The 22,711-nt window shown below is 38.1% G+C and overlaps 1 protein-coding gene and 1 long non-coding RNA gene across 5 annotated transcripts; both read left to right on the top strand.

Annotated features, from left to right (window-relative positions):
- The first annotated feature begins 5,314 nt into the window (after positions 1-5,314).
- LOC309497463 lies at positions 5,315-10,205 on the top strand. 4 transcript variants are annotated; one of them, XR_014205528.1, is made up of 5 exons: positions 5,315-5,682; positions 6,011-6,067; positions 6,579-6,741; positions 6,827-8,140; positions 8,557-10,205. It is a non-coding gene; the product is annotated as an uncharacterized lncRNA (long non-coding RNA). The 4 variants fall into 4 exon arrangements; XR_014205529.1 differs by having other exon boundaries at positions 6,579-7,388; positions 7,710-8,140; XR_014205530.1 differs by having other exon boundaries at positions 6,579-7,837; positions 8,008-8,140.
- A 3,877-nt stretch (positions 10,206-14,082) lies between these two features.
- LOC309497421 (uncharacterized protein) lies at positions 14,083-15,568 on the top strand. Its single transcript, XM_082167704.1, has 3 exons — positions 14,083-14,275; positions 14,565-14,710; positions 14,805-15,568. Exons 1-3 carry the CDS (start codon positions 14,197-14,199, stop codon positions 15,489-15,491), a joined length of 912 nt encoding a protein of 303 aa, XP_082023830.1. The 5' UTR covers positions 14,083-14,196; the 3' UTR covers positions 15,492-15,568.
- The last annotated feature ends 7,143 nt before the right edge of the window (positions 15,569-22,711 follow it).

Below are 22,711 nucleotides of genomic sequence, written 5' to 3'. Positions count from 1 at the left end.
CATAGGACTATTATTTTGTTGAATAAACCTGGGGAACTACCGATGACGTCACATGCTCAGATTTTCTTGACCAATCGGCTGACAGGGGCGCCTCATGACCGTCCACATGTGCAAAACGAATTTTTAAGTCATTTATTCGTTTTTTGCCCGTGAACTAAAAAAACGAAAAATCAAGCAGAAATCTCGTTTTTCCGTTTTTTGGAAAAAACGAAAAAACGAATAAAGGCGCCGTTTCTCGTTTCTGCTTATTTCATTTCAAATAGGAAATGAAATGGACGGAAGATACCCTGATTCATGATAATATGTCTGTAACATTTACCACTCTAGTCTTTTATTTACATCAAAAGGCAGGTAGACGTGTGTGACGTGTATAAACAATTTTGACAATTGAATAGAAATAAAGATTATATTTGTGAATGTATGTATGTGTAGCTTACTCAATTCACATGAAAAGAAAGAGAGAAGAGAAGCTAGAGAAGCTAGAAGTGAACGTACATTAGTACTGACAAAATTACCAGGTTTGGGATTAATTAAAATCATGTTGGTTGAAGAGCACGGGATACCTTTAAAATTGTATTAGTTTTATTATAAAACTAATACAATTTTATTACATACTGAATTGGTCGATGTTTCTCTGAGTTTTATTTATTATGCTGGCTTGAAAATGCCAGCATATATTTAAACATTATTATTATGTATTATTATTATGAGAAAATGACACCGCCTAGACCTTAAATGCATCACCAAACTCAGCTCAGACCTTCAGACTGGTCTGACTCGCTTATATCTTTTCTAACTGGTCAGACTGACTTTCCAAAAAATCCATTGACTTGCGTTATCTGAGCAATGAAGGCCGTAGTACTTAATGTTGTCCACTAGAGGGGGCGACAGGATAATAAGTGTTTTCTACTCTCTTTCCCTGTTTGCATCAGTTTAAATGACAAATAAATGCATGAATTTCATTCATAAATATGCCATATCTGTGTATGAGAACAAGCTTTAGGGGAGAGCGGGGCACAAAGTAACGCTTTTTGACTTTCTCAGTTTGTGTAAATCTACTTATGGTTCAGAGTTTTTTATTTTTTCCCACATTAATTTCCCACATGTCTAGTACAATTATGTGGGTTTGTTTTATTAAGTATATACTTTTTTCTTGATATACCCCAAAAGAATGGAAGTGAAATGTGACAACATGCCCCATAGGTGGGGTACATTGTAACATGTGAGAGGCACATTGTAACATGAACATATGACAGCTTAAAATGTTATCTGACATAATAAAAAAATATACAAGACAAACTCAAATATTTTCTCAAAAAAATACAACTTTTTCATATAAAATAATGGCATTTTTTAATAATTAAATATAAACTAATTTTTACATTTTGACTACGAACACAGGAAAACACAGCTATACAACATAGTTCAAAACAAATAAATAATTAGTAATTTCTGAACACTGACTCTCAGTCTTTCTTCATCTTTTTCTCAAGTTTTCTCAATAGAATTAATACAAGTATAGAATAGAATAGCATATTTCTAATAGGGGCACATTGTAACGCAGTGTGACAACATGCCCCACCTGGACAACTGGGATTTAAATTCGGCTAGTGTCTTCTGCTAGTTAGCGAGGCATTAAAGAACTATCTCAACATATTGGAGATTAAAATAATATCAGATTTGTCTAATTTTAAATAAACACAAAAAATAGAGATAAAAAATTTACCTAAGACATTTACTTTTGCTATGGTTTAATAAATGTCTATGGATATCTTCCCAAAAAAAATAAAAATAATAATTTGGCCGCAATTTTTTCTCTATATAGTGTTGATATGGCAATTAGTAAATACACAAAGTTTCATCATGCTAGCATGTGTGGAAGTATTTAAAACAAGTGTGTTAATTAGCCCCGTGTTTCGTTGTGCCCCGCGCTCCCCTACACTTCAAGATCTATCTATCTAAGATCTATCTATCTATCTATCTTATCGGGCTTATATTACTCTGAATAATGCCTGAACTTTGTATTTTGAGCACTTCTTGCGTTGTTTTTTGCCTCTTCACGACGACTCGCTTAATTTAGTCCTAATCTGTACGTCGCTTTGGACAAAAGCGTCTGCTAAATAACTAATTGTAAATGTAAATGTAAATCTATCTATCTATCTATCTGACTATAACAGACCAACTTTTTTAAACTTATTTAAAACGGTGGTCTGCTATATTTCACAAAGGAAGCCCATGTGTGCAGTCGTTGGTGTTATACGAGAAGGACATTCTGAATATGTGCCTACTGTAAAATTTGCTGTTTTAAAAATGCGGATTGATCATTGCAGAGTTATTCCAGACGCCTCCCGGTAATATTCGTATTGGAATTGTGTAGGCTAATCACAGATTATGAACAGATGTTTTACACAACAAGGATATATTCCCATTGGGTCGTTTGGTTTTCATGTTTTATGGGAACTTTAGACCAAATTTTTATACTGTACAAACTGTTACCCCCTTAGCTAACTCTATGTAACGGACATATCGTAGGCCTACCGTAAAGCCTATTCTTAATTTTTATTTCCACTTCCCTTTTATCCAAAGAGACGTAACTATTTGCACTGTATTTATCAATGGGAAATATATCATGCTAAAATAATCTGTCATAGGCTATACTCATATTAATGGGGTCGCTTGCAAGTCGCAGCAGCACGAATTACGTGACCAGCAACATATTCTGCTTCAAATATTGTGCATAGTTAACAGTGAGTGGTAGTTTCAGACATTATTTTATTATAGTGCGTGATTTGTCCGTGCCGCACTCGAACTGACTCTTATTCTGCCTGACAGAAAGAAAAGCTCGTAGCTAAAAGCGGAGTAAAGCCTTACTGAAGGCGGAGCATTTTGACCAATCAGATGAAAGGGGCGTTTCAGCGCGTGCCCACGTGTGCAAATGAAATATCGAACCCATAAACCGATTTGTAAACCACAAACGAAAAAATGAAAAATCGAGCCAAAATCTCATTTTTCGTTTTTTAAACTAAACTAAAAAACGAATAAACGAGCTGGTTTTCATTTCTCGTATTCCATTCCAAACAGGAAATGAAATTATCAAAAAATACACGGACCTAACAGTGTTCTACTTGAACCGGCCCTGCCCGAACGGTGAATGACATCAAAGTATCGCGAGAGGGATTCTGCTCCTTATGGTTTTGAATTGCTCTCGCTGTAGCCTACTTTGATGTCATAAACCGAATGGTTTGTGTACAACGCCGGTACAAGTCGAAGAAGCTTAACATTTTGTCAGTGGTAAATAATGTAATTTCATTCATGGTTATTATATTTGACATTTTATCCAGTCATTTTACCTATTGAAATGCCTGTAAATGGCAAATTAGACCAATAAGTAAAATTGATTCATGATTTAAAGCCTTTGAGTGAAGTTTCTGCCTAAATATTACTTCATTTCATTCATGAGGGTTGTATTTGACATTATAGCTTACACTGCCATTTTAGTGATTGCAGCCTCTAATTGTGACTGAAAGGTTGTATTTGCCTCAACATGACTTGAGATAAAGATCATTAAAGATCTAAAATTTTTTATTTATATTTACAGCCATCACTTATACATATTAAGATAATAACTATTCAGGTGTACTCAACCTAATTCAGTGCATATAATGCCCATGATATCTCCCTACATATTTGGATGGAAGTACTCGTGTACTAATACTAATAAATGCAAAATCAGAACACAATGATAACTATATACAATATACATGGGTGTCTACATTACACAGTAGTTTTCAGTGTAATGAGTCACAAATAAAAAAAAAGTTTCTTAAAAACTATTTTAAAAAGTATATAAAAACAAATATATAAAAAAGGTGTTTCTTGGTACAGCTCCTGTGGTACCACATGCAGATGTCACTGGCTAATTCAGATTGGCAAAGTAGGAAACAAAAAAATGATAACTATATACATTATAAAAGTGTGCATCGCAAATAAAAAGTTTTTTTTTTAAAACAATTTAAAAAGTATATAAAAATATATAAATATTTAAGAAAAGTGATGTAACTGCCAATCTGAATAAGCGAAAGGAGGAAATAAAAAAATAACTATATACAATATAAAAGTGTGCGTCGCAAATAAAAAGTTTCTTAAAAACAATTTAAAAAGTATATAAAAGTATATAAATATTTAAAAAAGTTATGTCACTGCCAATTTGAATTAGTCAAAGGAGGAGTCTAAAAAAGTATAACTACATACAATATAAAAGTGCGTTGCAAATAAAAAGTTTCTTAAAAACAATTAAAAAAGTATATAAAATGTTTTAAAAAAGTGACGTCACTGCCAATCTGAATTAGTCAGAGGAAACTAAAAAAATAACAACTATAAACAATATAAAAGTGTGTGTTGCAAATAAAAGTGTGTGTTGCAAATAAAAAGTTTCTTAAAAACAATAAAAAAAGTTATATATATATATATATATTGGTGCGGCTCCTGTGGTACCACTGCTGATGTCACAGCCAATCTGAATTAGACAAAAGAGGAAACAAAAAAATTTTTGTGAAATAGTTATACAATAGTATTAGTAATTATTTAAATTAAATAAACTGTAGCATTAGTATTTGTGTGATTTAAACTATTTCAAGTCAACCAAAGCATGTAAATGATGATTGCCTGGAAATTCTTATCAACGTTTATATCCCATACCTTTTTAAATCATATAGCCTACAGTATATTGTAAAGTGTATTGACTGATGACCTATCTTCTGAATCCCACTGCATGCTATACCTAAAGACAGAACACCTGTGTAAAGTTTCTGTGAACTTGGTTTTAATGTCATAGTGTCCATGTATGGTTGCATGGTATGGATGGACTAGCATACATTGTGTGTGTAACATCAAATGTGTAAGGGAACCCCTGCTGTTGGAGTCTTATTTATTTCATTCAAATACGGTACAATGCTTAAAGGTTGTATCAGTCATTTTAGGTCTAAAAATAAATCATCGCATTCATCTAATCTTTCCTAATGATCCGCTAGCTGCCCGCCCCATAAGCAGGCTGTCAAAAAAACGCGTCTCTTTAGGCAGCCTAGGCTCTGAGATCTGCACACAAAAACATTTGGCTTCACCAACAGCTCAAAACCTAAATAAATACTGTTCTAACCAATCACTGCCAAGGGGAGCTCACATAGGCGTAATTTACGGGTGGGACGGGTGGGACATGTCCCCACCACTTTTTACCAGGCTCGATATTGTCCCCACCACTTTTAAAAAGTAACTGAAAAATAGATTGCGTAAGGTATGTATTAAAGGAAAGGCACCATCTACAAATCGTCACTCTTCGTAATCTAATTCATTCATTTAATTAACACATTTTTCCGCCGGTCAGAAGCTTTTCAACGTCCTCAAAGATGAATATTAAGTCTCGTTGTGAAACTATCGCGAGACACGCGATATGCGTCCTGGGATATGTAGTTTCCTTTCCTAAGTCTACAGATTCCTGTACCTTTCTTTTTACGATGTTCGTATCAAGGTCTGTTTCAAGGTTGAAATATTTTATTTGAGATTTTTGAGAAGATTAATTGGACAATATCTCTGGTCCACAAGTCAAATCATCACTCACTTTAGTCATCAAGTGATCAAGTGATGACTAGAAGGTGGACGACAGTTCTTCTTCAACCACGAAGCGAGGTGAGCTCACTTGAGGCATTATTAAAAAGTCACGGTTATTATCACAAGTCATGAAGTGTTATATGAAAAAATTAAGTTATGTAAGAAGTAAATAATTCATTTTGTAAACTCGTCTTAATTCAGTAACGTTAGTAACGGTTCGTTCGTTACTAACGAACGAGCACGTGAAGCAGTTTAGGCTTGATGTTAGCTAACGTTAGCAAATGCGATTTAGTGGTGGTAAGAATCATATACAGATTCATATAGGTGTCAGTCCTCTTGAAAGTAAAAATGCAATGAATTGGCTTTTATTGTTAACTAATGTTTTAATTCTGTAACATCGTTTTAGTGAAACCGTTTGATGTCAGCCTTTTCCACGATTCCATCACAAGTGCGGACTAAAGAGGTAGGCTAAGTTTGTGCTACCATAGAATGTTATTATTGTTATTTCATTATTATTATTATTTATTTCCAATTGTATTTACTTTTTTTGGTATATCATTTTATATATGTTTGCTTCTAAGGTAACGCTACATAGTATTTTAAGTGTTTAATAAGTGATAAAGATGAAAATGTATAGTATGACAAAATGTTGAGCAACAAAGATACATGCTTTTGTTAGAAGTCAACAGTAATCTTGTTTATTAACAATAAACAATAACATCGGTATGTTTATGAACACATCAGAATGAACTGTAATAAGAAATAAAATAATATTGTAATGGATGTAAAAAAAAAAGCAGGAAAAAAAGCAGAGTATCAGAGTACTCTAGAGGAACTAAATCTCTTTAGGTTTAGTTAGCTTTGTCCACTAAAATGAACCAAAAACCTGAGCACGTCTCTCTGAGGCCTTTATGAATCCCTGGCTTATTTTTGTTGTGTCTAATTTATTTGTTCTGTCTTTGTGAACATGACAGACAATAACGCTGTTCAGACGGTTCTGGGACATAGTTGATCGAAGCCATGTCTTCAGGCGCCGGAGAGCGCTGAAGCTTCTCTCTGCCTCAGCTGATGATGCAGGAACTACGAGAAGTAAGCGGACCAGAGTCTCCACTTGCTTGAAGAGTCCACGGACCTCAGGTACCATGTTCTTCAAAATATTGACCACTTCTGTACAACTTTGGTATTTATAATTTGTGCGAAACATGGCCATCTGCACCTTTAGGGACCGGGATTCCAGCTCAGGGTACAGTTCAACAGTGTTGTTGACTTGCCCAGAGATCAGGACGTTTTCAAGCATGACAATGTTGCGCAGACCCTCCTGCTCAAATCGACGTGTCAGCTGTGTCATCACTGTATCAAGAACTTGGAAGAACTGCACACGATAGTACTCCTCATCTGTATTTGGACTGTAAGGCTGAGCTGGACCAGCGTGTCTTGCAGAAGGCCTTCTAAAATGTGGTACTTTTATCGCCTCAAGGTCCAGTGATGTTACCACCTCAGATGCCTTTGTGTAGAGCTCTCTGAAACTTTCATCTGATCTTTTGTTCTGAAAGCCATTTTTCACACACTCAACTGCACTTAGCATGCCTCCGACTGTTGCTCCTCTCGCTTGCAGTGAGGTGTTCAGGCCTTCAAGGCCTATCATGATGTCCTGTGCCAACAGCAGTCCAAGGACAGTGTTCCCTCTCTGGAAACGCTCGTGAAGGCCATTGGCTTTGGAGGCAGTGTCATGTGTGCCGGATGATGCCATTTCCTCCAGTGCTGTCAAGACAGCTTCATATTGGGTGAGGACAGAATTGATGGCTGGTGTTCGCACTGTCCATCTAGTTGGGCACAATGGTTTCAGTGTTGTATAGCAGCCAGATGTAGATTTTGCCACAGACTTAAAAATGGTTTTAAATTTGCCTGACTGGCCAAACAAACAGCCCAGCTCATGTATCCATTGCAAAGAATCGCGAATTATTGGTGCGGCTGAACAGGCTGCTTGTGTGACCAAGTTCACACAGTGGGGGCCACAGTGAACAAAAGTGGCAAGTGGTTGCTCTCTGCGGATGTGAGCTTGTACACCTGACAAATGCCCAGACATGTTTGCTGCTCCATCGTAGGTTTGACCACGCAGACTGGAAAGGGGAAGGTTTAGACGGAGGAGAACATCAGAGGCAATCCTGCCTATTTGCTCACCAGTTGTAGAAGAAGCTTCATAAAGGCCAACAAACTCCTCTCTAGGTTCCAGGTCTGTGTCAACATAACGTATGCAGATAGACACTTGCTCAACACCACTAATGTCCTGCGTCCCATCCATTATTATTGAATACTGCACTACTGGTAAAGCAGAAATTTCCTGTGCAATTCCACGAATTATGGTGTTGCTCATTAAATTCATTATTTCATTTTGTATTGCAGGGCTTGTGTAGCAGTGATTGCGTTTGAGCCAGCTTGCCAGACCAGGATCACTCTCTGCCATGAAAAGGAGAAGCTGGTGGAAATGTCCTTCCTCTTGGTTGTGCCCCCTCAGAGGCAAGCCTTGTTGGGTCAGGTATTTAACAGCATTTACTATTTTTGACAAATTTAACCTGGCCTCCTCTTGTGCCTTTGATGAAATGCTGCACAGTTGCACTTTTATAGATTTTTCAGAGTGTATGAATGTGTTCACAGCAATGTTGTGAGCTTTGCTTTTTGTATGTCTCTCGAAAGCTTCTGGACCATGTTTCCAGTTCCTGAAACCCTGAGAGACGAATGCTTGCTCTGTATTTTTGGCCAGTGTGGATGTCTGTTCGGAAAAGGCATTGAAGCAGTAAAAACACACTACCCCTTTAAGTTCAGAGCAGTAGTGCAGCCATGAGAAGCTCTTAAACCAGCTCTCCTGAAATCTAAGAGTTTTGTTTGACAACTTCTGAACCTCAATGAATTTGGGATCAGGCTGAAATGGTTCAGTTGTTCTGTATATTTCAGGTGCCTGCTGTCCTGGCTCTATGGAAGGAGTTGGCTGTATTGATTGCTGCAACTGTGTGATCTCCACAGTCAAGTTTTGCCCTGCCTCACCCAAGCTATCAGCTGCCTGCCTCTGTAGATAGTTCATTACATTTTTAGCAATTTTACATGAGCATTGATGAATTCATATTTTGTAAATAGTTGTTATGTGTTACATAGTTAAGTGTTTTCTAATTATTTATAGCTATTTAAAAATGCAATATGAATTTAATTTATACATGACTAATTATAAATGAGTATGTGAATGATTTTCTATTGTTTTTTGGGGGGGGGGGGGGGGGGGGAATAGTTTTAATAATCTAATTTATGTGAACTATGTGAAATGTTTATAGTAATATTAAAGTAAAAATATGTATTGCAACATGATTTTATTTAAAATGTATTTGTAGTCTACAATGTTAATACTGTATTTTAGTCTTATCCTTACCTCTACATTTTCTGCTCCCTGTTCTTGTTCATTGTCAGTAGGCACATTTGTCTGATTCTGGGGGGGAAATTACTAGTTCAACCCAGGATCTAAATGTTTACATTTGCAAATCATAAGCAATATATTTGCATTTGTCCATCATTGAAGGCAGAATAATAATTAAATCACTTTTAGGCAATAGGACAATTCTATGTTATGACTGGGATTTCCACAATTAAAACAATTAAGTATACAAGTCTTTAGTTCATAGTCCTTTAATTCAGTTTTGTATTAAATCACAGCGCGCTCCAGTGGCCGCCAAAAAACATTAGCGACAGTATGTCTATTCACGTAAGTTAAATAATGTTTTCGTGTTAAGCAAAGTAACTTACTGTGCGTGGCTGCTTCACTAAAAAGCTTCTTATATCACTTCCACACTTTCTTTTGGACATTCTGTTGATGTTTTAACATTTATGCTATAGGTTGCAACATCTGCCGTTAACTAGCCTTTACATGTGGGGTGGGGGAGGAAAAAATAGAGCTTTTATAAAAACGTAATAAAAAAAGATTCGTCAAAACAATTTCATTTATTTAATTATTTAATTAATAAAGATAGTTTAACCATTTTAAACACAACTTAACTCTCATTCATGTTTTACACAAGGTTTTGCGTAGTTCAGGATTGGTTCAATTATTTGATTGGATGAGGAAACATTTTGTGGGCTTGTCTTGACTCTTGACGTAATGTTGATTCTTCCATGTTCAGCGCGTGCATCGATCACACCTGCTTTTAGCAAGTTGTCCGGCTGGTATTGAGAAAATATGTAAGTAATGCAAAGTAGAATGAATCGTAATACACACACACACAATTGTGCAATAATGAATACGCTGCAGCCTGCAGCTGAGCTGACCATGTAATGGTAAGTTCACCATATTTATCTTGCGTATTTTAGCTACCCTATGTGTTGTGTTGTGTGATAAGCAAAACGTAACATTCACATTCTGAATGTGTTACGTTTTGCTTATTCGGATGTTTATAGACACATTTGTGAATGCGATGCATGTGTAGGCCTACATCAAAGTGAAAATTAAGTGCATTTCCAACTCTGAACTCAGTCCCCAAGTAAATTCGGTTATTAAATAAATAAATAGCAAAAGGAGTTGAGCGGTGTCCCCACCACTTCTCAAAGCAAAGTTACGCCACTGGGAGCTCAACATGTTGAAAGATTAGATGAATGTGATCATTTAATTTTGGGCCTAAAATGACTGATACAACCTTTAATTATGCTACATACCTTCAGAACATAGGCCCCATATGATGTGCATCCTGAAGTGGGTGTAGCACTGTGACATGCCCATAGGAGGATTATGCCCTCGGTGTCTCGAATGATCTAAAAGACATACACTGTATGAACACTCCAATGTATACTACATATTTTTGCAGTAGCAATATCAACATTAAGATTTAGATTTATTTTGTGTCTTTCCTATAATGGGCAGTTTGTGAGTGCGAGATTAACAACAAAGCAGCAGTGTTATTACAAAACATTCAGTGGCACATACCATTAAAATACAGATGTGACAAATATCAGGTTTTTAATGCATTTAATTTATATTTAAAAAAATATCACAAAATTAGGCTATTTAGGATTGTGTGTCACAATTATGTTAGTATAGGTGCTCGATTAATCTGTCACAATTGGAGGCGTCACAACATACGTTGACATGTTGCGTAACCATGTCAGTCAGGTGTCATTTTAGTGTCAGTGTGTCGCGATAATGTCAGTGACATGCCACTATGCACTGATGGCAATGAAGACCGATGTGCCAATATGTATACTGAAATGTGCCATTGGCTTTTGTGCGTCAAATGTCATGTCCCTTCATGTTAATACTGCCTGTCCTGAATGAGCTATAATATATCAAATATAACCATCATCCATGAAATCAAGTAATCAATAATTGGAGGCTTTAAAACAGTTTTTGGCAAGTGTAAAACTACATCTCACTGGCCTAATTTTCCATTTAAAGGCATTTGAATGGTAAAATGACTGGAAACGATATGTGTTAATCACAATTTACTACAAAATGTTGTTTACTTAATGGTTATGACAATCTGCAGAGGTGGGAGTAAGTCACATTTGCAAGTCACAAGTCTCAAGTCTTACTTTTAAGTGTTAAGCAAGTCCAAGTCAAGTTTTGTGAAAAGCAAGTCAAGTCAAGTCACTGCTTTATGCCAAGCAATTCATGTCAAGATGTATGGTTAAGCAAGTTACTGACAAGTTATAAAATTGTTTGATGATTAAACTGAATTTATATATTAAAATAAGTTAAAATTACAGTATGGACTATAGTTCACAGCAGCCATGTCACCCTGTAGCCCAAGACCGGTTGCCCACTGAAGCTAAGCAGGGCTGAGCCTGGTTAGTACCTGGATGGGAGACCTCCTGGGAAAACCAGGTTGCTGCTGGAAGAGGTGTTAGTGAGGCCAGCAGGTGTGGGTCCTAATGCCCCAGTATAGTGATGGGGACACTATACTGTCAAAGAGCACCGTCCTTCGGATGAGACGTAAAACCGAGGTCCTGACTCTCTGTGGTCATTAAAAATCCCAGGATGTCTTTCGAAAGAGTAGGGGTGTAACCCCAGCATCCTGGCCAAATTTGCCCAGTGGCCTCTGTCCATCATGGCCTCCTAATCATCCCCATACACTGATTGGCTTCATCACTGTCTCCTCTCCACCAGTAAGCTGGTGTGTGGTGGGCGTTCTGGCGCAATATGGCTGCCGTCGCATCATCCAGGTGGATGCTGCACATTGGTGGTGGTTGAGGAGATTCCCCCCTTCTATGTAAAGCGCTTTGAGCGCAGAGAAAAGCGCTATATAAATGTAATGAATTATTATTATTATAGTAGCCTAGTTTTATTTGCACACAAAAAAATTTAGCAATATGCATTTCTACTCAAAAGAAGTCAATTTACAGCTGATTTTTTAATACAATAAATCTAAAATAAGTAAAACTGTAAAAAAGGCCCCCTTGTGGCCGCTAAGCATCAGACACTTTACTGTGACTCTCTCTCTCCTACTGGAAGACGCCTCACTTCACCTGGACTCTTAACCAATCACAAGTTGACACAGGCTCGCTGCACGCTGGTAGCATTCTGTCCGAGACTTTTTGCCAGTAGTGTACGCTAACTGCACGGACTTACAACCCGCCTTGATACAACTGCTCTATTCTGTGTGCGTCTTTACAAGTAAAAATCGGTATTTTGTTGTTCTTTTACTGTCATTGCTAAGGCTAGATTGGTAGTGTTTTGTCTGTTTAGTGTTGCTAAATGTAAGCTCAGGCTTTTCCTCGTGTCGTGATGCTTCTTTCTATCGATGTATAGGTTGCCACTCAGGCATTATTCTTTGGTTACAGATTGAGGAATACCAGTTAAGCACCCTCTGCGCATAGTTTTTAAGCTATCGCTTATTCGCCTTCAATCCAATGAATCGGTTATAGGGCACGCACCTCTCGCATGTAAACTGGTCGTCACGTGACACCTCTTGGCGTGGCCTGGTGTAGTTATTTATATGACCAGAAGAGGGAGCCATTGTATTGCGAATGGTTTATCCTTTCTTATTGTTATGGTTGGAGCTGTTAAGAAGTTTCGGCCATGTTAAAATATTATTGAATTTTATTCCTGCTATATTATTAGAATAAGATACAGTTAATACAAATAGAGGTTTGTTGCATGATAATCATTCATTTGCATTCAACTAACTATGTTTGTTTTATTTCTTTATTTGTTTCAGAACCACACATCAATGTACATATTCAATCATACAGTTGTAAATTCAATAAATACTTCCAAGTGAGCTCTACCTAACGATCCACAAACTATCTAAATCAAAGAAGCCAGTCCTCTTCTGCACAAAAACATAAAACTACATTGCCTAAAATGTAACTGAAATTAGGTCAACATAAAATCATGAAAAGTAATGAAACTGCTATACTTTAATATGCCTCAAATATTGCAGAAGATTATTTAAGAGTAGGCTATTAAACAAATCAAGTTTCTATGCCACCAAATGGCATTCTTGAAACAGGTATCCCCTTTATGGAACATAAAAATATCCTTAAGTTAGGAATGAAAATAATACCAATAATAAATAATTGAATCACACAAACCTTACAGCTGTTTATCAGGTGGATTGATTGTATTGTGTATTATAAATCTCTGTGTGTGAGTGATGTATTTGGACTGACTGCTCTTGGTGTGTGCCTGCATCACCTGGTTAGCTAGCGGTTCGTTCAAAAACATTTATTAAACAAAAGACAGGTTAGTTGAAGTCATTTAACTCAAGTTTGAGTCCAGTCTCAAGTCATAAATATATCAAGTCAAGTTTTTGTATTAATATTTGTCAAGCAATTAGGCTAAGTCTCAAGTCCTACAATTTAAGTCTGAGTCGAGTTAAGTCATGTCACATGTCCCACATCTCTGCCAATTAGTTCCTAATAAAAGCAGCTAGGTATCGAAGCTGGGCCAATACAGCTTTACCACGTTGTGCGCACTCCCGTGGACGGCAATCAGTTTTTCGCAGACGATCACTTTGTGATAGGCTATGTATTAATATTTCAACATTTAAGTAGGGCATATTTGTTCTGTCACTTAAATTTAGTTAAACACTTCCATAATTCTATAGTTTAATGACAAATTATAGCTCTGATATATAGGCTAGGCTTTAAATCAACGATTTAATATCTAACATCAAAGCGAGTAGAATCAGACATAACAAGTCTGCACGTTCAGCAATGAGAGTCTAAGTTCAATGACTTTTTATTCCAACATTCACAGATGTTATAGGTAGGCCTACGAGAGTGTGTTTGGAACTTGTGCGGGCCTTTCATGTTAAGGTCAAATAAAACATCGCTTTGATATCATGTAGGTTCAAAGTAACTAACCAATAACATCAGGTCATATTATACTTTGCAGGCTGAGTATCTGCACCATTGTCGATCGAACGCTGGAGAGAGTAGGCAATAGCTACCGGAGATAACATGGCCAGCCCTGTGAAACGTAGAGAGGAGGATTTGGACGTAGAAGGGTATCTACACAACGTTTCTCCCGCGAAAAACTCAAAAAAGAACAATAAGTATTTTACCGCTGTGATTCAGAGCGGAAGGAGGGAGTTTCATAGAGTTGTGAGTTTCTCGATGGAAAAACTATCTCCGTTTACTCACGCTTCGAAGACCGGGACAGCAGTGAAGCTTAGGAATGTGCGGCGGTCTCTCAGTAAGTGCACTATTCAGTAACCTAAAGAGTACAATATCCACTTTTAGTTATTTTCCGTATTTATTTTTTACAGTTGTCTTTTATAATTTGCATTGTGTTTTTGAGTTAAAGAAAAATAGTCTTAAAACGAATGCATTGTAAAAAAAATAAAATAAAAGATATTCATAAGACATAAGATAAGAATTCAGAAAGTTACCAGTCGCCCCTTCTATTTTTACAGTGCATTGAGCGCAAATGGGGTTGATTTTAGGCTACAGCTTACCAAATATCTTTTGTTGTATTTCTGCAGGCTACTCCGATCCAAATGGATTCGATGTGATCTGTAGTAGAACCACATGTCATGATGTTGTGAGCGTTCCGTTCTCCAGCAGCGCACCTCCAAGCAGTACAAGGCTGAGTGTAGCCGATGTTAAAGCTCTGGGGCCCAGACAAAATGTAAGTACCCAATGCTATATCTTGTTTTAAATTAATATAAGCTATTGACAAAGAGACCTATGTTATAAAACTATTTGTTTTTATATACTTGCAGGTAGGCGAGCTGAAAGCAAAAGTGATGTCCCATGCAGCGGTTAGCAAAATCGTGCTGGTCAAGAAAGAGGAGTGCGAACTGAAGGAGATGTGGGTCAGCGACGGGACCGGAGAAATGAAGCTCACGCTCTGGGACAGCCTTATTTCTGAAGTTCAAACATCGAAATCATATTCGTTTTCGAATTTGTCTACACGAGAGCAAAGTGGAGAAATTCGTTTAACGACAACTCCATCCAGCAAAATGAAAGAAATCCCACCACTGGACGTACCTGATCGAGACGACGATCCTGTCGACAGCGCTTCCTCCGCGACCTTGCGCGGTGTCGTCTCCGGTATTCAAATTATAGCCCGACATCGCTGTCCGAAGTGCCACAGCCTGCAGAATCATTTTATTCCAAAATCCACTACACAGAGAAAGATGACCTTTGCATTAGTTTGCAAGCTTCTCATCTCTAAGTCAACCTACGGCGGAGTTCTTGTTCTTACGACAGATCAGGGAGATAACTCGCTGACTCTGTCAGATTTATGCCTAACTACTTACTTTGACGAATACGGCATAAAGCATTCACCCAACAATCTGGAGTCCATTGAGGAACATTTCCTTAATCGTTCTGAGTTCGAAATGACCCATCAACGACGTCTCCCTGGTGACTTGCATAATCCACCCGACTACAGCCCAGCAGAATGAAGATTGGGAAGATGATCTTGCATTGATTGAAATGGATGGTGAAGGTGGCGTGGTTGTTGAGGGTGCTCCTGTCGCTGGTGCTGAAAGTGGCGTGGATGGTGAGGGTGCTCCTGTCGCTGGTGCTGAAGGTAGCGTGGATGGTGAGGGTGCTCGTGTCGCTGGTGCTGAAGGTAGCGTGGCTGGTGAGGGTGCTCCTGTCGCTGGTGCTGAAGGTGACGTGGCTGGTGAGGTCGCTGGTGGCGGTGCTGAAGGTGGTGTGGCATGTTCAGGACGGCAGTAGGCTAATTGAGTCGAGTAGCTAATGTTAAAAAAAAAAATACGGCTAGTTAAAATGCACATTTATAGCAAAATTAATTATATTGTTATGGTGATTGTATTTTTTTATATTGCTACTCGCCCTAGTGCATGTAGCCTATGTTCACTGCACTTGATTGTTCCGTGTTCCTTTTTTTGTTATATGGTTTGTCCCTGTATTTTAATGTGGTTCTAAAATTTAAAACAAGGTTAGTGATTGTGATTCACTTTGTCATTAGTAGGCTAGGCCTACTTTATTTTATTATTATTGCCAATTAGTTGTTTGGTCTTGTTAATAAATGACTTTCTGTGTAATGAATTGTTTGTTTCTATTATTAATCTGTAGCAGGCTAGCCTTTCAGTTTAATTTCGCAGTTAGATTTGATACTTTAAATTTGCTAGCTATTAAGTTACCACAAATGTTTTAAGTCAATTAAAAAGCAGCGGTATTATCCAAACTATTTCAATTATTAGCCTACGTTAAATGTATATACAAGTTAACCTAAAGTATTGCTGAGCAATTAAAGTAGCCTAGCCTTAATTGAAAATATGAATAAAAATAAACTTGGTAAATGTACAATAAACATTAAAACATTTTCCAAAAGATATCAAGGTTGGCCACATGGCTATAGTAGGCTAGCATAGGGTTTTAGGCCTATAGCCTACATTACGTTTTTTTAACGTTATCCATTCAACTTATTTTATTTGTTTTATCAACCAAGGAAAACATTATGGAGGTTATTATATTTTGCTGAATGGGTCTTACTGTTTTGTGTCGAGTACATCTTGCTGCACAGACATGTGTCCTGCTTCAAGTGACATCACTCCAAATCGACAGCTGCAGTCTCTGACCTGCGACGTCACTTGCAATGGCCACTAAAGCGGATCCTAGCCTAACCATAGACAGTAAAGGCCATTGCACACTGAGTCCGAAATTTTCGTATGCGTTTTCGTGTTCGTCAGCCTTAAAATTCGTCACACTGAGTCCGATGCGTATTTATTAAACCTTTGCGGAAAAAAACGCAAAAAAAATACTAAATGGATTTGTCAAGCAGTGAGGATGATTTTGTTGCCCTCTTTCTTCTTAAAAAGAGAAAAAGAAAGAGGAAATATTGGGTCCATCCAATCCTGAGATTGCGCCGAGAGGAAGGAGAGTTTCACCTCCTTATCAAGGAGTTGCGAAATTATCCCGAGCGATTCAAAATTTACCTCAGAATGTCAGTGGAACAGTTTGATGCTTTGCTGGCGATACTGGAGCCACATATTAAAAAGACCACCACCAATTTCCGTGAACCAATCGATCCTGAACAGAGACTGGCAGTTTGTCTAAGGTATGGACACACACACGTTTTTGTTTTTCATACAGTACTTTGTGCTGCGAGACGAAGTGTATCAACCACCAACTTGTCAGACGCCATTCTGGATTTTGTCGTTCGCTTGTACGGTGGCTCTGAATTTTCAAAAAACCTCTCAAAATTCTGGCTGTGGATGCGAAAAACGCAGAAAATCGAACCCGATCCGAATTTTTTTATTACGGACGAAAGTTTCGTAGACAGTGTGCAAGCGTGATTGACATAAAATTTCGGATGCGAATTTATGATTATGAATGGTATTAATGTAAAATGTGTTTCTTACTATAAAGTGCTTAATAAAATCAATTGAACATTTCTTTCACTTGATAAACTGTTAAAGTATAAATAAGAATAGTAGCCTACCAAGTTAAGAAAGTGTAGCTACAGATATCTACATCTGCAGCAGCGCATAGCCTAGATTGATTTTAATTGAATAATTAAACAATCCTTAATTATTCAATTGATGGATTTTTTTAGATTGTTTTAGAATGTCTTGGGAACATGTGGTAATAAAATAAGTTTTATTTTTTCTTGTGTGTTATCCTGGAGGGCCACAGCCCTGCAGAGTTTAGCTTCAACCCTAATTAAACATCTGATCAGCTAATCAAGTCCTTTAGGCTTATTTGAAAACTGCAGGTGTGTGTGTGTGTGTGTGTGTGTGTGTGTGTGTGTGTGTGTGTGTGTGTGTGTGTGTGTGTGTGTGTGTGTGTGTGTGTGTGTGTGTGTTAAAGCAGGGTTGGAACTAAACTCTGTAGTGCTGTGGCCCTCCAGGAACCAAGTTTGACACCTGTGGCATAGACTGAAAAAACTAAATGCTACTGCATATTGTAGTGTTGACGATAGTGAACTGATAAACTGTTATAGTGTAGTATACTTTTATATAGCACAGACTATTGGGTAAAGTAATTTGTTTATTACTAGAGTTGACATTAATACAACAAATTACCATAACAAGTTAATTCAAGTACTTTAATATGGTTCAAGAACACTATAGTATTTACTATAAATTACTTCGTATATTTTCTGCGTATGATTTGTTAAATCAAGGGAACAATTTAACCCATAGGAAAAATGTGTTGCTCATCTGTTGTTCAATCTCATCTCTTGAGATCAATTTGAGCTTCTCATATTCATATCATTCTGTGATCATTTGTTTCTGAGTTACTTCTCCTAAGGGTCCCTTAGGAGCAAGACATAAGCTAAAAAGAGACAAGACACCAGTAAGACAAAGGAGGTTAAATTGAGAAAACAATTTGAGCAATACTTGAGAAGTGGGATAAACAGCGGAGATCTCATAATTGTATACCCCTGATCTCAATTATGTCTTGGTTATTTGAAGGAGAATTAAAGAGAATAACATGAGATGAATCTGAGACTTTTATGAGACAAATCTGAGAAATTATGAGCCTTAAAAGAGATCTTATTATTGTGTGTCCAACGTCTCTTCCATGTCTTGATTATTTCTCTTTAATGTCTTACTGAAGCTATATATGAGAATGATATCTGAGGTATATTTTAGAAATACAAGAACAAATTGAGAATGCAATTTAAAGATTAATTATCTTTATTAATTAGAAATAACTGTAAAAACAATACTCAATATTGAAAAGTTGAAAACTGTATTTGTGTAACACCAGTACAACACTTCAAGACAAAAAACACTGACCAGCAAGTGGAACGTGGGATACGTGGAACAACAATGTTAGGCTCACACATGAAAAGTATGGTGGCCTGGAGGTGCAAACCAACATGAAAAGATAACAGGGTTTGGTTAGAATGCTAACTATAGTAAGGCACACTTGTACCAACTCAGCTCACTCCTCAGATGTAGGTGCTAGAGTGTGGGGACATCACTAGTACAGTACAGTACAGTACAGTACAGTACAGTACAGTACAACACTTCCAGATTGTAAAAATAAAACACTGACTAGCACATGGAACAATAATGTTTGGCTCACACACACATGAAAAGTACGGTGGCCTGGAGGTGCAAACTAACATTACAAAATCTGAAACACTTTTACAGAGCTTGAGACCAATTTAAATTTTAGAAAACATTTTTACATATCATAAAACAAATTACATTACCATAACACATTTACAAGTCCCGAAACAAATTTAAATTTCAGAAAACAAATTACCAAGAACACACTTTTACAAACACCAAGACAAATGTACAAATATCAACAACCGGAAAGGGAATGTACCAACTCCGAGGTTGAACCGGAGGTGAATGGGAGCAGCCAATAGGAGTTGTTGTCGTTGATGGTGTTCATTCTGACCCGATCGGTGCCGTTGCCAGCAGTAGACTACCGTATGTGAATTTGCCATGGTCATTACCGGTCTGGCGGTCCCGTTGCCTACTACTACTAACTATATTAACATATTACCATGAAAATGAATAAGAAAAATAAAGAAGGGGTAGAGAGAGAGAGATAGCGGTCCACATAGGACAGGCTATATCAGTGGCCTACTCCTTGGAGCCTGCTCTGGCCCTACATTTGTTCACAAAGGCTTTCTTGAGCTTGGCCTCCTCAATTGGTTCCCAGTCCGGTAGAGTTGCACATCTCAGGACATAAGCTGTAAGACAAGAGCATTAAAATCTGTCATGAGTAATTTGACAAAAAAAAATACCACATAGACCATATACAACTGGTCATTTACTTCCTGCTCAGCTACTGTTCGGACGCTCTTGCTTACTGCTCCGCGTTTTGCTCTATCGCTTTTACATTTTATCTCCTATTTTTTCTATATTTTATTTCCTTTATTTTATTTCCTTTTATCACCTAATTTTAACTTCAGCAAATCAGCACAGTTCTCATACGACAAAGTTTGGATTACTACAAAAACTGAGAATTCTTTTACCCGACCAGCTTACATACCGGGAAAGGAAAACACAACTGCCTACAAGGATAAGAGAAAATGCCTCTTCTGGAATCTACTTGCTGCACTAACTGCCACAGACTTTTACAAAGGATTGCAGTTCTAGAAACAAAGTTATTTACGGGACCACCAAACCAGACGGAACCCACAACAGAGCTTCGTCATGGACACCCTCAGCATACCGGTGAGTCCCATGAAACTAGTGCTCCTCGACAGGTAGAGAAACAAGCCGATCGACTTACTAATCGATGGCACAAACAGGGAGCTAAACCCAAAGGCACTCGAGACATCAGATTGTCACGAGCATCACATATTACCGCAGTAGCATCCTCTACCCCAGATACAGCTCTGACAAGGATTACAAACACTGGTCTGCTACCACTGCCTATACATCTTGAGAACAGATTTGAAGTACTAATGAATGTAAATGAGGAATCCACACATGTGATGAATGTGATCGAACACAGACTGAATAGGCCAGTCGCTAACACTGATGCTAACTGGCGCTCAAGGTCGAGCAGACAGCGGCACTCAGCTCAGAGCACAGCCGAGCCCAGGACTCTGATAGTGGGGGACTCCATAATCAGAAACATTAGCAGCAGGGATACAACTACGTGCTGCCTTCCACAAGCAACAACTTCTGATATAAACAGGGAACTTCAGAACATTCTGATGAAACATAAGACTGCTAATCGACTCATCATACATGTGGGGAAAAATGATATTCATAAAGAGCAGTCAGAACTCCTTAAGAAGGATTTCAATAAACTTTTTGAAACACTTAAAAGACTGAAAGTTCAAACATTCATCAGTGGACCACTACCAGCAAGAGGAACAAACAGGTTTTCACGGTTGCTTGGGCTAAATACATGGCTGCAAAAAACCTGCAATATAAAAGCAGTGAACTTCATTGACAATTTCAATCTTTTCTGGAGTCAACGACAACTGTTTCATCGGGATGGCCATCACCCAAACAAACTTGGTTCAAGAGTGTTAAAGGACAATATCTACTTCTCCCTAAATCATCCTTCTGCGGTTTGTGCCAATCCACTCAATCTGAACGGCACACACACACCTGGACACAGTATGAATGACCACGGGACTTCACTTCAGCAGCAAAATGGACATGATAACACCACTCCGCCACAACAACCTCTGCTCACGGACACAATCTCAGCTGAGCCCTGCACACAGAGCTCACCACAGACAGCCATATCAGAACTGCTTGAAGATTCAGCACCCAAGGACGACTTCCTGGAAAACAGCCAGGGAAGCCAGGACAGCATATTACAGCCTCCTATAACACCAGAGCAACAGCCCCTTTCACCAGACACCTTCTCCCTCTCCCCTGCAACGCCATTACTGTGCTTCTCACAGAAAATGGAAGAGCTGGTGCATGCTGGAACCAGACTATCCCACTCTTTTGCTGCAAGCCCCCAGATACCAACTAAAAAAAGACAGGCACCACTACCACCAAAGCCTGCGGGCCCAGCTCGCCCTCCCCCTCCTCCTGTGAGAGCTCTTCGGCCTCTGCCACAACGTCAGGGCCCACACCCTCCTCCTTCTGCTCGAGGTGAACCAAAAACAACTGATACCAGCTCTCAGTGATATGTGTCGGGTCCCCGTTTTGATAACAGTAACTTTCTCAAATGTTTACAAAACAAGCGGGAACCCAGTGTGCCTGTATCTTTCTCTATTGCTGTTCTATTACATGATAGAAAGTCTAAGGCCTTCAATAGCCGTACAGCAAACCCAACTAATCTGGTGCCTATTACACGTCAAACTAATATTGCTGTGGGGAAAAGTAAGTCTGTTAAGTTAGCACTCTTTAACATCCGCTCACTTAAAAATAAATCACTTCTAGTCAATGACTTAATAACCACAAACAACCTGGATTTTATGCTTCTAAATGAAACCTGGCTAGAAGACAGCTGCAGTGCAACAATCCTCAATGAAGCAGCCCCTCCTAACTTTACTTTTATGAGTGTCTGCAGAGCTGTTAAGAGAGGTGGGGGTCTAGCTGCTCTTTTTAAAGATATCTATCAATGTAAGCAAATATCATTTGGGAATTACTTGTCTTTCGAATATCTGGGTATTGTGTTAAAAGGTGCTCCACGCATTTTACTTTTCATTATTTACAGGCCTCCAAAATACTCTCCAGCCTTTGCTGAGGACTTTACAGAACTGTTATCAACAATTACCTCAGAGTTTGACTGTTTTGCCATTGCTGGAGATTTTAACATCCATATAGATAATGCAGAAAACAATATGGCAAAAGAAATCAAAACTGTTTTAAAAACTTTTGATCTGACTCAGCATGTACATGGACCCACACACAATCGTGGACACACTTTAGATTTACTTATCAGTAAGGGTCTAAACATTTCATCGATTGTTATTAAGGATGTAGCACTGTCTGATCATTTCTGTATTTTCTTTGATATATTGATCTCTCCTGCCACTGAAGCTAGATCTGTGTCTGTCAAGAAGAGATGCTTAAATGAGAACACTAGTGTACTATTTATGAAGGCTATATCTTTAACACCAAGCATATCTGCAGACTCTGTTGATTTTCTCCTTGATTCTTTTAACTCAAAAGTTAAAGGTGTAATTGATGATATTGCTCCTGTGAAAGTCAGGAAGAAGAGTGGCAGACAAAAGGCACCTTGGAGAAACTCAACAGCAGTGCAA

The sequence above is a fragment of the Leuciscus leuciscus genome (assembly GCF_965113295.1).
Source record: "Leuciscus leuciscus genome assembly, chromosome: 4".
NCBI lineage: Eukaryota > Metazoa > Chordata > Actinopteri > Cypriniformes > Leuciscidae > Leuciscus > Leuciscus leuciscus.
The sequence above is the reverse complement of the archived record's forward strand: the minus strand, read 5'-3'. Positions and strand labels throughout refer to the sequence as shown.

Bases quoted from the DNA above. Each gene is read 5' to 3' on its own strand.
- LOC309497421 (XM_082167704.1), top strand. From the start codon at position 14,197: ATGGAAAAACTATCTCCGTTTACTCACGCTTCGAAGACCGGGACAGCA. The intron at 14,276-14,564 runs GTAAGTGCACTA...GTATTTCTGCAG, and splicing joins GAATGTGCGGCGGTCTCTCA to GCTACTCCGATCCAAATGGA. The intron at 14,711-14,804 runs GTAAGTACCCAA...ATATACTTGCAG, and splicing joins CTCTGGGGCCCAGACAAAAT to GTAGGCGAGCTGAAAGCAAA.